General features: G+C 29.4%; 1 protein-coding gene across 1 annotated transcript in view; it reads left to right on the forward strand.

Moving 5' to 3' along the window:
- Positions 1–11,649, forward strand: part of LOC106462287 (collagen alpha-1(I) chain-like) — a 98,753-nt gene extending 87,104 nt beyond the window's left edge. Inside the window, exons 45-49 of the mRNA XM_013922188.2 lie at positions 79–280; positions 4,033–4,136; positions 6,314–6,385; positions 8,237–8,458; positions 11,276–11,649. Coding sequence (XP_013777642.1) covers positions 79–280; positions 4,033–4,136; positions 6,314–6,385; positions 8,237–8,458; positions 11,276–11,422 — 747 coding nt within the window. The 3' untranslated portion in view covers positions 11,423–11,649. The remainder of the gene's footprint in view (positions 1–78; positions 281–4,032; positions 4,137–6,313; positions 6,386–8,236; positions 8,459–11,275) is intronic.
- Positions 11,650–15,121: the final 3,472 nt, after the last annotated feature.

Raw genomic sequence — 15,121 nt, forward strand, 5'->3', positions numbered from 1 at the left:
TTTATTTGTCTTGCATTGTCTAGTCAATTTTAGGTTTTTAAGGATTTTTCTTTTATATGAATGTTACTGTGTTGCTAGGGCCCAGATCCACTGTTAGGAGATGAACCAGAAAAACTCTTCTCACCAAACACACCTGTGGAAGAAAAGAAAAAATTGGTGTTTGAGTTTTATGACAAATTAGTTGAAGAGTATGAACAGTACCGAAAACCAAATGGTAACAAAAATACTCCAGCTAAGACTTGTAAAGATCTAGCTATTGCTAGAGCAGATCTTCCAAGTGGTGAGTGGTTTTGTAAGAATGGACTTTTTACAGTAGGTGTCTATGACTTGTTGGCGATAAATTCCAACTATAAACAAACAGCAACACAGTCTGGTTGATTTTAAAGAATATATATTAGATACAATTCAAACATATATACAAATGTTCCTTACACTGTTAGTTACCACAGTTGTATCCAGAGCTTTAAATAATTGTCTCTTTTTCATCAAAGCCCACATAGGCTGGTTCAATTACTTTAGAACACAGTTGATGAATTATTTTTTTCTACTCTGTTATTACAATACAGTCTGTGATAATTTCACTTTAAAAATGACTCGTAACACTTACCTAAACAAACATACCATAAAATATTGCCTCTAAAAAGAACCAAATATAACACCCACGCTACATAAACTATCTAAATCATAATGCTTACATTAAAGTTAAACTGAAACAGTTGTGTATATCTAAAATTTATGTTATTCATTAGCTTTTAAATTTAACAGACATTAATAAAATTTAATCTTACAGTTTTAAAATGCTGCTAGTACATACTGTAAAAAGTTAAGAAATTTATATTTGATGATTTTATTACTGTCTAGTATATAATAATTCAAAGGCCAACTGGTATCTTATATTCTATAAAATATACAAGTTTCTTTAATTTATGTAAAATTTGCATTTTTAAGTAAAATTAGCTTTTTTTTTATTACTTACCAAAAATTAAATGCCTTTATATGAGAGGTGTTTCTAAAGAAACTTGGTTTTCTTTTTTTACACTAACCAGATATATTTCAGCCAATAAATGTACACTATTGGTTTTGAGTATGTGAACAACTATATAAAACTTCTCAACTTAGCTCCCATTAAGTATGATGCACTTCTTTTACCATTACTTGTGGTTTAATAGACCAGTTCAGTAAAGTGAAGATGTGATATTACAAGTTCAATTGCATAAAACTGCTTTAAGAATGTCACTTGACTGAAAATGTTATCCACTCATAATGATCTTGTGAGAATGAAAAAGATTTAAGTCGTTGGGTGCTGGATCAAGATTGTCTTTCCAAACATCTTCATTACAGTTTTAATTCAATAAGCAGTATATTGTAGGAAAAAAATCTTCTAGGAGGGAATGGAGAGTATTATCTATTAACACGATCATTCAATGACCACAGTTTACTTGTATTTAGGACATAGGAAAGAAACCTGAGTTCAGTTCTCAAGCTTTATACAATTATTAAAATGCCCAATACCAATATTCAGTAGCATATTTTTACATGTTTTATCATGCTCATTACAACAAATCCTAAGATAACTGCCACAACATGTGTTGGTAAATTATTTTAACTTTAGTTAAATGGTTATTAGTACCTGAAAAAATTACATATATTGTGTTCTACATCATATCAGAGGCCTGTAACAACTAAAACCTCAAATAACTGTTACTAACTTGTCATTATACTGCTCAATACTGGAGGGATCCAAATATTGCATCATATTTAATTAGTGACACTGTAACCAACAGAAGTCACAGACCTATAAATAGTTTGATGCATAAATAACCTTGAAAAATGTTTTTTCAAAATCTGATAGTGTACATGTGGATCTCATCACTAATTTTAGGGCTAAAGTGTTACACCTGTTGAAATGATTACCAAACTATTTCATAAGTTCATTTTGCTATTATTTTCTTCTATCATTTTGAATTGTCCTGTAGCCTTTTCAATTTTAGGGGCACCATCATTGAAGCACTGTTAACATTCTCCTTCCACTTCTGTTGACTTTTTGCAGCTTTGAGGAGTATTGCACATGGATTCCCTATCTAATTGGCAATATTGTCTTACCATCTGTCCGTGATGACCTGTTTTCATTTTTATAACCACTAAAACTTGTTGAATAGTATTAATTATGCCTGTTTCTCTTGTAACATGGCATAACCATGCCATCTTATACTTCTTTACAGTGATCAATAAGTTCTCAAATTTTCCAAGACTGCTGATATTTCTGCCTGGATGGAATAATTAGCCCTGTGTGTGTGGTATAGAGAAGCTTTAGGATCCTGCAGTAGTGTCTAATCTTGTCAGTTTTGCATGATTTAACTTCTGTGTCTGATCTTCCATGATAGTGGCTCCAACATATTTGGAGAAGCCCACTCTTTTGAGCTCCGTACTACTAACACAAACTTCTTGACTTGGTGTGATGTCTTGTTTCCCTATAGACATCATCTTACTTTTTTCTTTTGTATTGATTTTCAATCCATGTGACATTGCAGTGTTTAATCTGCTATAAGATCTGTTTCTGATGCTGGCAACAAGTCAGTGTTATCTGCCAAAAGAAGGTTACAGTCTTTCTTCCTCCAATTGATGCAGTCACTTTGAAATTTTCAGGATATCTGTTATGAAATGCTCTAGGAATAGGTAGAGGAATCACAGAGTAGGAAGCAATCTTGTCTTACACATACTATTAGGCAAAACAACTCACTCTGAATTGTTGTAGAGGATCTGGATTACTGTTGTTACCCTTGTGCTCATATTATATTTTTTCATTGTTGCCCATACAGCTTCCTGCCAAGTATGGTCAAAGGCTTTATTTAAGTCTATAAAATTATGGTTTAGTTTTCTCTAGTATTCAATATACTTTTCATTTGTTAACTTTAGGTTAAAAAATCTGTTCTGTAGTTCTTCGTCCAACTTCAAGACCTGCTTTCTTCTTGTGTACTCTTTTTTTTTTTTACACTTTTCCTTAACCTGTGATATCTGGATTTTGCTGTTGCTCTAAAATGAATGAAATCACTTTATGATAGTATTTATTTTTTATGATTATAATGAGATTAGCTTTATTTAAATATTTAGAAAAATTTAAAAAACACAATGCTATCAGTAATTTAAATTTTTGTCAGATTTGAAAAACTGTAGTAGATAAATTATTCTCTGATCGAAGGATGCTGTTTCAGTGTATTGAAGATTTTTTATTGTCCCCAACAAAACATTTATCTCTTCATATAACAATGTTTTTCTCCTCCAAATATGATCTTCCTATATTTATAAACAAATGTCATGTTTGATCCCAGAAATACTGAAAGATAAATAATTTTTTCCATAACTTAAACTGAAGTTTTAAATGTTTATGAAAGTGTAGACTTAAATATGAACTTGTCTTCATTTGTTGGATGCTTTTTATTCATCTTTTCAGTAATTCAGGTGTTAGAAACCCTCAGAATTTTCCCTTTATTTGATAAAATTGGAGATGTAACCCATATCCCCATTCTTTTGTTGATGACAATCTCAGTGTCCATAAAAAATATGTATTTTCTTTTTTGTAGTTACATTGAATTGCCTGATATTTTATCCATTTCTTTTTTTTTCTATTTTGATTTTTTTGACATAGAATTAGCCATTTGTCTCAATTTTGATCCTTCTATAAACAAACAGGACTGTTCTCAGCTAACTTTCAACATAGAATCTTATTTTCTAGATTGGAAGAAAGAATTATTAGTAATTTTTTTTGTACCAATCATTTTCTTTACAAATTAACTGGCTTTATCCTTGTACTTTTATCATTTACAAAACTGTTGAAGTCCTGCCTTAATTAAGTTAAGCATGATACAAAATGGGCTAGCTGATTTTTAGTGTTATAAACCCATAAACTTACCACTGAGCCACCAGGGGTGCATAAGTTAAGAGTATAAAAATGTACATTAAAGTATAATTTATTATTATTATAAATTGAAACCATGTAATAATTTGTATGTTTCTGTTTTGAAATTGTTTCAGGAAACTACTGGATTGATCCAAATCAAGGGGACACTAAAGATTCCATTGAAGTGTATTGTGACATGGAGAAGAAAGCTACTTGTGTCTATCCTAAACCTGATAAGGTTCATCTATAACGTTGATTTTTTTATTAATATAAATTATATGCATTCTAGTCATAATATATAGTTATTAATACTCTCACTTGATTTGAAACAGATAAAGCACATATTAATGAGATCTTCATCTTTTATATGAATGTTATTTTTCATGTCTGTTTTATTTATTATTTATGTATTAAACTGAATTAAATGATAAATACATATTTTGCTCTTAACAACAATAGTCATTGTTATGTTTGGTATTATTTCTTTTGTTTTCAACTATTTTACTTATTTATGAACATTTCTTTTCTGATGTACATGAAGATGTACATAACTTATATAATTGTTTGAGAAACTTCATAATGAATATTGTAGGTTAACTTTTTGTATAATTAATGAAGTTTTATATAAACAGTTTTGTTATAGATACATCATAAGTACATTGGTGGTTTAAGTATATCTGTGTCTATTCCCAAACTTCTTTAAGAACTGAAGAAAAGATTATTTGGTTCAGTACTTTATGTTTTCCTGTTTGTAAAAAACTTCCAACAGTGTTCAGATATGCTATTTTATGGGTAAAGCTTCTTTGGGTCAAACAACTCTTAATTTATTTTAGCTTAAACCTCTGTTAAATATTTTAAATTTTTTTTGCTTTATCTGTTATGATCATTGTAAGTTGAGTGTCTCTTTCAGGATTTATTGATCTATTTTAGTTTTTGTCTTGCTTGAAATAAAGAACAGTATATGTGTAAAGTCTAAAAATGTACAATTTATTTGTATAAACGTTAAGTTTATTATTCTTTCTTAGTATCCTCAATCTTGAGCTTTGAATTATTTAACTGTTAACTTTTTTGTGTCAGGTGGTACAACATATTCTTGTATACTTGATTGACTGGATGTGGTAGTGATGTTGCTTTCAACTTGTTTGGGAATGAAGTCAGTTTATAAATTTATTTACACTATTCTTGTCTCCAAGTTAAAATTGTTTTGAGTGTAATGACATTATTTTGAAGTGAGAAGTCTTCTGTTTTTGCTTAAGTGCAAAACTTCACAATGGCTTATCTGTGTTGTGCACTCTGCAAGACTCAAGCCACAAATTTTAGCATTATATACCCCAATGCTTACTGCTGAGCCATTGGAGGGCAAAGAAGTTGTTATTTTAGTGTGACAAACACATTAATTGATGCTAAATTCATATGCTTCAATGAGTGTTAATAATTTGATAAGTTTTTTGCTATCGATAAATTTCACTTATTCAATAGTCATAGGCTTATGGAAAGTAATGTTCTTGTTCCCCTTTTATGTAATATAAACTTGACTGTGCATTAAACTGAAATTGTTGCACTGCCCATGATATAGGAAGGAATTTTATTTTCATATCTGCTAATGAGATGGTAAAAGCAGAGAATATTGTACATCTTACAAAAAAAAAAGAGTATAGAAAGATGTAGAAAATGGCTTCTATGTAGAACATTGCTAGCCACCAAAATCTTTGAAAAGGTAATTTGAAAGAAAATCCTTTATTGCAAAGAACATTTTCAAATAAGTGTTGCATGGCCTTTTAATTGTATATAAAATTTCTAGAGTTTTGAAAAATTAGATTAGGTTTATGTGCATCATTGTGCACAATCATATCACAAGACAAAAAAAAACTACCTTGACAACAGAATTAGCCTCCCCCTGGTGGATCAGTGATAAGTCTCATAGTTTAGAATGCTGAATTTCTGAGTTTGGTACCTGTTGTGGGCAGACCACTGATAGCCCATTGTGTAGTTTTGTGCTTAATAACAAACTAAAGAAACAACAGATTTGTTCTTGTTTAGTCATTTGATAGACTAGCTTAAAGGTCATTGACATAAAGAAAAGTATAAAATTAGAAAACAGATGTCAACAATATTATAAATAAAACATTATTTTTTAATTTTATATTCATGGTAAACAGATCTCAGACAGATCTGTAGAACACTAATATAATTTTTCATTTTCAGCCACATTACAGATTTCTAAGGCAGTAATAAATTATTACATTTAGAAGGAAAATATTCTTTTTTTTCTGAACAAAAATTATCTTTGTCTCCAAAGAGTTTGATACTGTGAGAATAATTTCTTAGATTTTTTTATGTCCCTCAAATATTTCATATATGTGAATATGACTGATATTATAGCATATGTTGATAGTTCTTTTTGATTTATTCCAGATTCCTAAAGACACTCATCATAGAGGAAGATCAGGCTATACTTGGTATAGTGAAATGGAGAATGGATTTTCTGTAAGTTTGTCTCAAGTATTTTGAAAGATGACTTTATTTAGTTATGGTAACACTGTGTAAAACAACCCAAGTTTGTTAACAGAAAGTGTTTGGTTTTCTGTGTAGGGTGTGTCATATTTAAAAAGATATATTTATGTATATATTAATAATTTTGTATATCATTGTCATCTAAACTCTCAATTCTTTAAATACTTTTCATATTTGGGAAATTTTCCATTGTGCATAAGAAACACATTATATTTAATGTATTCATTACTTAACTACTGTATGCTTAAAGTTTTTAATAAGCAATTTTTTGAAAGATGCTCTTATACCTGGTAAAAATTGATTCTTGGTAAAGGTTGAATAAATGTCTACTAAATGAGGTTGTGTCTGAGTGATAAGCTTTACAAAATTATGTAAAGTACCATGTATTTATGTATACTGAGTTTTAAAGTTTACAAATTGCAATCAGACAACAATTTATGAACAAGTTCTAATAAGGATGTAAGGGCTAGGTGTGTAATTGTGTGGGTGTTGTAATGATTTTATAAATTGAGGTCAGATGTGTATTGATCTGTGGGTTGTAAACTACAAAATTAAGCTCTCCTGTTAGTATTCCACTCTTTAAATGACATCATTGTAGATACTTTTATTTTGAAAAGTAATTTTAATCTTATCTTACTTACTCACTTTTTATTTGATTTTACTACCTTTATTGTTTTCAGTACACATTTTCTGCATTCATCTAAACTTGCCTGTTTGCTAGTGTATTTATTGACGTGTGCTTAGGTGTAAATGCTCTTTATCGATTTTCAGATTCCAAGTATTTTAACAAACTACAGTTAAATTATCAAGGATATGGGCTAACTTTAGGGAATTCTGTTTTAACTACATCAATAAATTAGAACTGTAGAATCATAAAAAAAAATTATTTATCTGCTAATAAATTCTAAGAAAGAGTTTAAGACATATAATTATATTTAATATTTAAGATACAATACTGTGTGGGTTCTTCACCTTACTAGACTTCCTTGCTAGTTAATGTGTTAAAAAATGTGAAGCAGCAGAAAATCATCACTAATCATATAAAGCCTTATCTTATGAGCTTTAACTAAATCAAATTAAAATTAAAGTGTTCAAGAAGCAAAACACCTTCCAGATTGTTTTTGCATCATGTGCACAAGTCATATATATTTGGGTCTTGTACATTGTGAGCTAAAACTAATCATGATAATATCTAGGATGCAATGTAAACTACTAACATTTCCATTAGTAACAATAATGAAACAATCAGACACAGTACATAAGTGCTGAAATAACTGTGTGGACTTTTCATAACTTGTAATGTTTATTTTACTGCCCTTCAGTTCTAATGAATAGTTTTCAAAACTCTCATTAACATTCACTTTTTTATTAGTTCGTAGTTAATGCAGTGTTTGTGATATCCAGTTTTAAAACTTCTAAGTGCAATTTTTTGGAATTTAATAAGTAGCACAAAATTTTAGTTTCTGAGTAATGTAGCTACGTGTTTTGAAAATCTGTTAACCCCCATATGTTGTTGTTTTGAAAAGATAAATAATTGACTGTAGAAAAATGAATTATTCATTTGAAAGCATATTTTTAAATATGATAAAGCATTATATTATTTGCTCTGTCGGTAATTTTATTTTAAGAACTAGATGTTTTTAAATGATTGAAATGTTACTCTCTGTTTTATACATATATATGTGTTTGGGAATAATATATGTTATCAATATACACAGCTAATGATATGAGTTGTGACACATTTTTACATAAGTTTTCTTGATAATTTTATTTTTTATAAGTTTCTTCCTAGAACTTAATAACTGTATCAATTTGTGTTATTAGTTCACCTATAAAGCTGACCGTATACAGCTTAGTTTCCTACAACTCTTCAGTGAGAAAGCTGTACAGAATATTACCTACCACTGCCGAAACTCTGTCGTTTATCATTTTGCTAAGAAAAATAACTTGAAACGAGCTGCCAAGTTAATGTCATACAATGACTTAGAACTTACTGCCATGGGTAACCCTATGTTTACATACAAGGCTCTAAAGGATGACTGCCAGGTAAAAATGTATTCCTTTATAATTTTGATACAGAAAGAATATATTACTTAAAAATAGTATTTCTTCTTGGTATAGCAATAGAACACTAGCTGTTGTCTACACTTGAAAAAAAACAAAAACTTACAGATTCTATACATGTTAATTTTTTCAACTTATTTATAAAAATATTTTTTCAGAAAATCCAACCATTGGTAAGCTGCAATTTCTTTCAGTTGAAAAATTTCCATGTAAATAGACCAAAAAAATCGTATGCAGTATTAGCAACAGTAGCTTTATATTTATCAACCTTGTTTTGTAAGTTTTTAGTTATATCAATAAGAAGTCTTGTTGAATGCATATGATTTTATAGAAGATACAATTAATTAAAGTTTACAGCAACGTGTAATTATTATACAATTAAAATGGTACTTCTAGTCATAAATTATTGTTATTAGTTTACTCCAGAACTAGTAACTAGTCCTCAGTTCTTTATCAAGCTATTACAAATAGTATTTTTTCATTTAAATAAAAACATCAAAACGTTGAGTCTGTTTTGAATAAAACTATTCAACATATAAGATAGTAATGCATATTCACATTACTGCCAACTAACTCATAGTCAGAATCACATAGGGGAGAAATATATGTATATTTCACTAATTGCAGTTTTAAACTTAAAAAAATAATAATAATTTGAATACGTCACTACACTTTGGGGGCTTAGATGATACTAAATTTGATAATTCAATACAAATGTTTTCATAATAGTTTTTTTTGCACTCATTAAGCTTTCGTATTTTATTAATGGGATAAAAAGAAGTTAAAACATCATTTCTTTATTGTTTAACATGGATGAATAGAACTTTGTAAAGTAAATATGTGAAGATGTTCTGCTTGAATGAAGTTGGGAAGTTTTGTTCTAGGACCCTTCTTTCACTTTAAATAAACTAAACATTGTGGTAATTTAATCTATTTTAATTTTGTTTAAATAAGATGTTTTTAATTAGTCCTGTTATTTGGAAATAAGAGAAAACATTCAACCAAACATTGTTCTTTATACTGTTAAATACAAACAAAGTTGACCTTCATTACCATTATGTAATTTCCTATTTGTTTTATTTTGATGAATTGTCATATTACTTTGATTTCATCTTACAAAAGTTAATGAAAGTATACTATACTTCCACATACTATTTCTCAAGAAGGTTGAAAAAATGAGTAAGGGTAATTCAAAAACAATTTTTTAAATCATTGTAGGTAGTCCTTTTTAAAGAACATAAAACATTATTAGAATTATATATTTTGATAACAATAGTAATTAGTATGTTAAGGATGTGACTTTGCTCGCTACTTAAACTAACAAGTAAAGGACATTAAAAATGTAGGAAGTATAACCAATGGTAAAATAGAGGATAATATATTGATTAATTTATTTGAGACAGCCAGTGTTTTAAGTAGAATTATAACATAAATATTGATTATGATATGCAATTCTAGAATGACTTATATTTGAGTGAATATCTGAGTTCAGAAGGAGAATTTGTATTATTAGAGCTATATTTATATTAAACTGTTTTAGCAGTATGGAATCAGAGTAAGTAACTGGTGCACCAAAATAATGTTCTGCCGTGTTAATTTTGTTTTGTTTTTTCATATAGATGATTTTAGTATACTTGTATATATAATTTCAATGAAATATTTTCTTCATTGCTTGTCATCCAACTGGCTCAAAGAAAAATCTATACATATAACATAAAAATAATACACCATCCTTATTTATAATCATGAAAATCAAAAAATAAGGTACCTGTCCATGTGTGACAGATTTAGCTTGAATGCTATGTGGTAGAAGGCAAGCTACAAAAACAAATTATAACAATAAAAATGTCCTCTGGTGGGACAGCAGTAAGTTTACAGACTTACAATGCTAAAACCTGGGGTTTGATTCCCCACAGTGGACACAGCAGATTGTCCAGTATGACTTTGCTCTTAAAGAAACAAACCGATGAAAATTCTTTAAATGTACTCTATAGGCAAGTTTTGATTATAATTATTACAACACACACATTGCATCATCAAAAAACCTACAGCCCCTTCTAGCTAACAAGTAAATTATATTAGAAATGTATAGCTTGCAATAACATATTACTCATTAAGAATTGATTAAAACAATCACAACCAATAATATTACATCTCAAGTTTTCTTTGTTACTGCAGCCAATGAGTCCCACCTCAACTTCTCCCCTCAGTTACAGTTAATCATTTCTGATGTTAGCATAATATTATAATTCATTAACCCAACTAATTTTCTTCTATATTATAATAATTGAAATGAGACTTCACTTAAAATTTCTGTACAAAATCAAATTTAATTGTCTATAAAAATAACTTTTAGGAACAAATGCATTATGAACCATTGGCTCTTTTGTTATAAATCTGATATTTAAGGGGATTTTTTGTGTTTTTTCAAAACTTGAAGTACTTTAGTTTTTTAGGCTAAAGTTTATGAACAAAAAGGTTTGTTTATTTGTTTGTTGTTAAGCACAAAACCACACAATGGGTTATCTGTCCTTGCTCACCATAGGTATTGAAATCTTGAATTTTAGAATTATAAGGTTTAAGACTTACCACTGAGTTACCAGGGGAACAAACAGAGCATGTATTCAAATGGTAAAAAGCTATCTTTCTTGCAAAATAGTCCTAAAAAGTTGATAGATTTTTATTTCGATTGTAATTTAAAAGTAAGAACAAATCATTAAAATACAAAATATATAAATTAGTTTATTGATGTAGCATAACATAGTCTAATGGTTTTTTTTTTCTCATTCCAAATTACAGTTCAGATCAAATAACTGGTCAGAGACAGTATTAGAGTATCGTACCAATAAACCACAGAGGTTACCCATTGTAGATATCGCTCTTCGTGATGTTGGGTCAAGAAACCAGCAATTTGGCCTTGACCTAGGACCTGTATGCTTCTTTTAAACATGTTGTTTAACTGTCTTTTTTTTTCTTTGAGAGAATCGTTCATAGCCATTAGTTGATAAATGCATGTTTATTAAAGATAATGTTATTTTACAATTTTATTTTAAGCTGTATCGATTTTGTGAATATCTGGTTGCTGATTATGCCAACCACAACAGACCACTGCCATCTGTGATTGTGTATGTGACTTTTATCCAGTAATAAATTGTTTGTAGCTTTTATGAAAATTTGTTTATGTGTGGTTTTACATCACAAAAGGTGTATTAAATGTTTCTTTTTGCAATGCATTTTTCCCTGACATTGAGTGTATATATATATATATCATTATCTCCTAGTAAATTAATTGAAGATATTATTTTAATTTTATTAACAAGGCAACAAGTTTTTGTTACAAATATATAACCACATTGTAACTTTTAAAGACATCATTCTATTTTTTGTCCACAAAAGGACAATTAAAATATATTTTCTCTGTGTTAACCCTAGGTGCACAGGTGGGGGTTAAAGTGCACATGCCATGACCTGTTACAGAGTACCATTCAATTTTGTATTATGTATCTATGTCATAGTTACGAACTATTCATTTTAACCCTACACTGCTGATTTAGTGACAGTTCATGGTAGATGATAGTAAATACTAGTTATAATCTCATAGTTATAATGAAAAAACTGTAGATGTGCATTTTGGAGGTTATGGAAATGCAATATGCAAAGTATATGACAGAGAGTAGTATTTTTATTCTACACATGAACATCATCTTGCAATCCAACTTATCAAAGTCTGCTTTATACTGATGTTGTCAATTCACAGACATATATTGAGTACACATACTTTTGTAGCATCTGATTTTTTATGTACAACAGACTTGTACATATTACTAAGAGCTTGCCACATTTCATGTAGATACACTTACTAAATTTAGAATTATAGTCAACATTTCTTCTTTAGTACAGGGTTGACACACAGTGATGAAAATTGCAACTAGAGTGAAGAAAAGGCTGTAGTTTCTCAAATATTTTGTGAACACTGTATTAAACTAAACATGAGAGAGACTTTTATGTGAGAATGATAAGATTTATTAAAATCAAATATTGAGAGATTAATATTGAAGAACTTAGAATAGTTGATTAACTTCCAAGATTAAAACACCCAAAGTCTGACCCAAATATTAAGGCCACTGTAGACCATAAAAAGTGTGCCTTAAATAAAATATTTCAATTTAAATGCTCTGATTGAAAATTTAACAATTAATCAAACTATGGTTTTGTTACCTAAAGTACCTTAAACATGATGGCTTTCTGAAATGAATTATTCTTTATTTAAATTATATCTACAAATGAAAACTTTTCTGTTCATTTACCTAATGATGTGAATGTTAGTTGAACTGGAATTAAGAAAAGAAAATCTGATGGAGATGAGAAAAAAAGCAGCATTTCTGGATTAAATTTCAGTCAATAGGTAGCTATTAAGTTCAACCAAAAGGAAGGACTTAAAATACTCATAAGACATGAAATAAAATATTTATTGTACATAAACAGAATATGCTGAGACTTACTCTATTCTGATCAGCTTCTATTTTCTTAAAAACTAACTGGCTTCTAGAATAGAGAAGAAGCAGATTTCTGCACTCAATGAAGACAAAATTGATATCTGTGTGTATATCGCACTGTTAAGCCAGACCAAAATTCTAGTGGTATCCCACAATTCTAGATTACTTAAATTTATGATCATTCTCATTGCATACATCTGTACCATTATTTCACTTGGACTTTTGTCAGTACAAGATACTATAAAACATTATAATTTTAATGAGAGTAATAATATTACAGTTACATCTCATGAAAAAAATGCTAATTTGTCTTGTTACCTTCTCCCTGTTGTACATGACATTAGTGCTATTTCCTTTTTTAAAGTCAAGTTCAGTTTCTAAATTTCAAGCAAACAAAATGTCTAAACAATGTGTCAAATATAAATTTTCCTTTGAGTAACTGCCAAGATGAATTCAGAATGCAGCTCACAATATTGGAATTCATACAAGATTTACAGTAATATATCCAAAACTAATAGTATGTAATCTTTGCTGATGCAAGGATTAAAGCATGTTACAACTATCTACATCCTGTTCACTAGAACATCAACCAACTGCAGAATGCCTAAAGTTTGTGAACAATACCTGAATAAATATATTATTTTGTAGTAATAGAAGAGTAAAACCTATCGTTTAACTGTTGATTAAAGTAAGTACAAACATTATATGAAGTTCATCTCCTGATTCTTCAGATAGCTGAATTTCACCCATAACTCTTTAATTATCTGAACATTAACCCTGACTCTTCAGTTAACTAAACTTTAACTTTTCAGTTAGTTGAAGTTTTCCTCTGACCCTTCAGTTAGATGAACTGGCTCTGATTTGTTGACTATAGTTTTTGAGCTAAATGTAATAACAGAGATATCTCTTTACTGCTAACAAAGTAACTTTTTGCACTTAAATCATCTATTAAACTATTCATCACTGACTAGAAATGTATGAAAAAATGCAAAAAACAGTTATATAACTGCCAGCTAAGACTACTATAAAAATATTGAGATGGCTATGAAAAAGATTCATTCATGACTGTTGGTTTAGTTAATTATAAAAAGACCAGTAATTAACTGCTGATTGAGGTTAATGTAAGAAAACATTATTACTTATCTTTTGATTCATTTGACTGCAAGAAGAATGATAAGTCATGTACAAGAAAGGCTGATTGTCCTGTTTTCAATTATGATAATGGCTATCCTGCTGATTGAGTGTGCATCTTCCTTTTGGTCATTCAACACCAGTAGTTTTTAGTTTATTTTAATTTTCCTTTGTTATATACAGTTTATTCTACCCTTTACTTTTACTCACAATACAATAGTCTCTTACAACTATCAAAACCAATCTTGCTTCAGTTTTTTTTATATGTATCGTTTATGTTCATTTGAACTTCACATTGAGTCTGGTCTCTTTCATTCCACTCGCAACAGATCACTACATCTATCCTTCCAAAAACTATATTTGCAAACGTTTCATTGTTGCAAAGATCTGGTATTTTATGTTTGGAATACCACATGGATGCAAGAAAAGTTGGTCATGTAACTGTTGGTATGGGACTGATAACTTGATTGTTGATTGAAACAGGTTTACGAGAAAAGTTGACCTCACGACTCTTGCCTAAAACCAATAACTGGATTGTTGAGAAAAGTAAATACATAAAAAGTTGCCCACTTGAGTAACGACTTAGCTCACTATTAGAAAACCAGAACTCAATTGTTGAAATAGGTGCAAAAAATGCTGATTGCTTAGTTCTTGATGTAGATGATTTCTTCCAAACTTTTGATTGATTATTGATCCAGTTGCAGAAAAGGATGATCATTTTACTTTTATTTCCAAAGTGTAAGGAGACTGAATACTTCTAAATGCTTATACAGAGGCAGAACTAGCATGGGGCAATACCAAGGGGCCCGTGATGCATGGAGGCCTGGTCTAGTCTTTTTATTCTGAAAAAAAGGTGCCCGATCATTTCATTGCACTGGGATCCCTGAACTGCTTGTTCTGCCACTGTGCTTATATAGTTAGGTGCAAGAAAGACTGATGACCCAGATAAGGTATTTTTTGTCATTAATTTTTAGTTTTTTCTGTAAATATTCTACAAACGATTTGATTAAGGTATTTT

This window comes from Limulus polyphemus, unplaced genomic scaffold (assembly GCF_000517525.1).
Source record: "Limulus polyphemus unplaced genomic scaffold, Limulus_polyphemus-2.1.2 Scaffold1134, whole genome shotgun sequence".
NCBI lineage: Eukaryota > Metazoa > Arthropoda > Merostomata > Xiphosura > Limulidae > Limulus > Limulus polyphemus.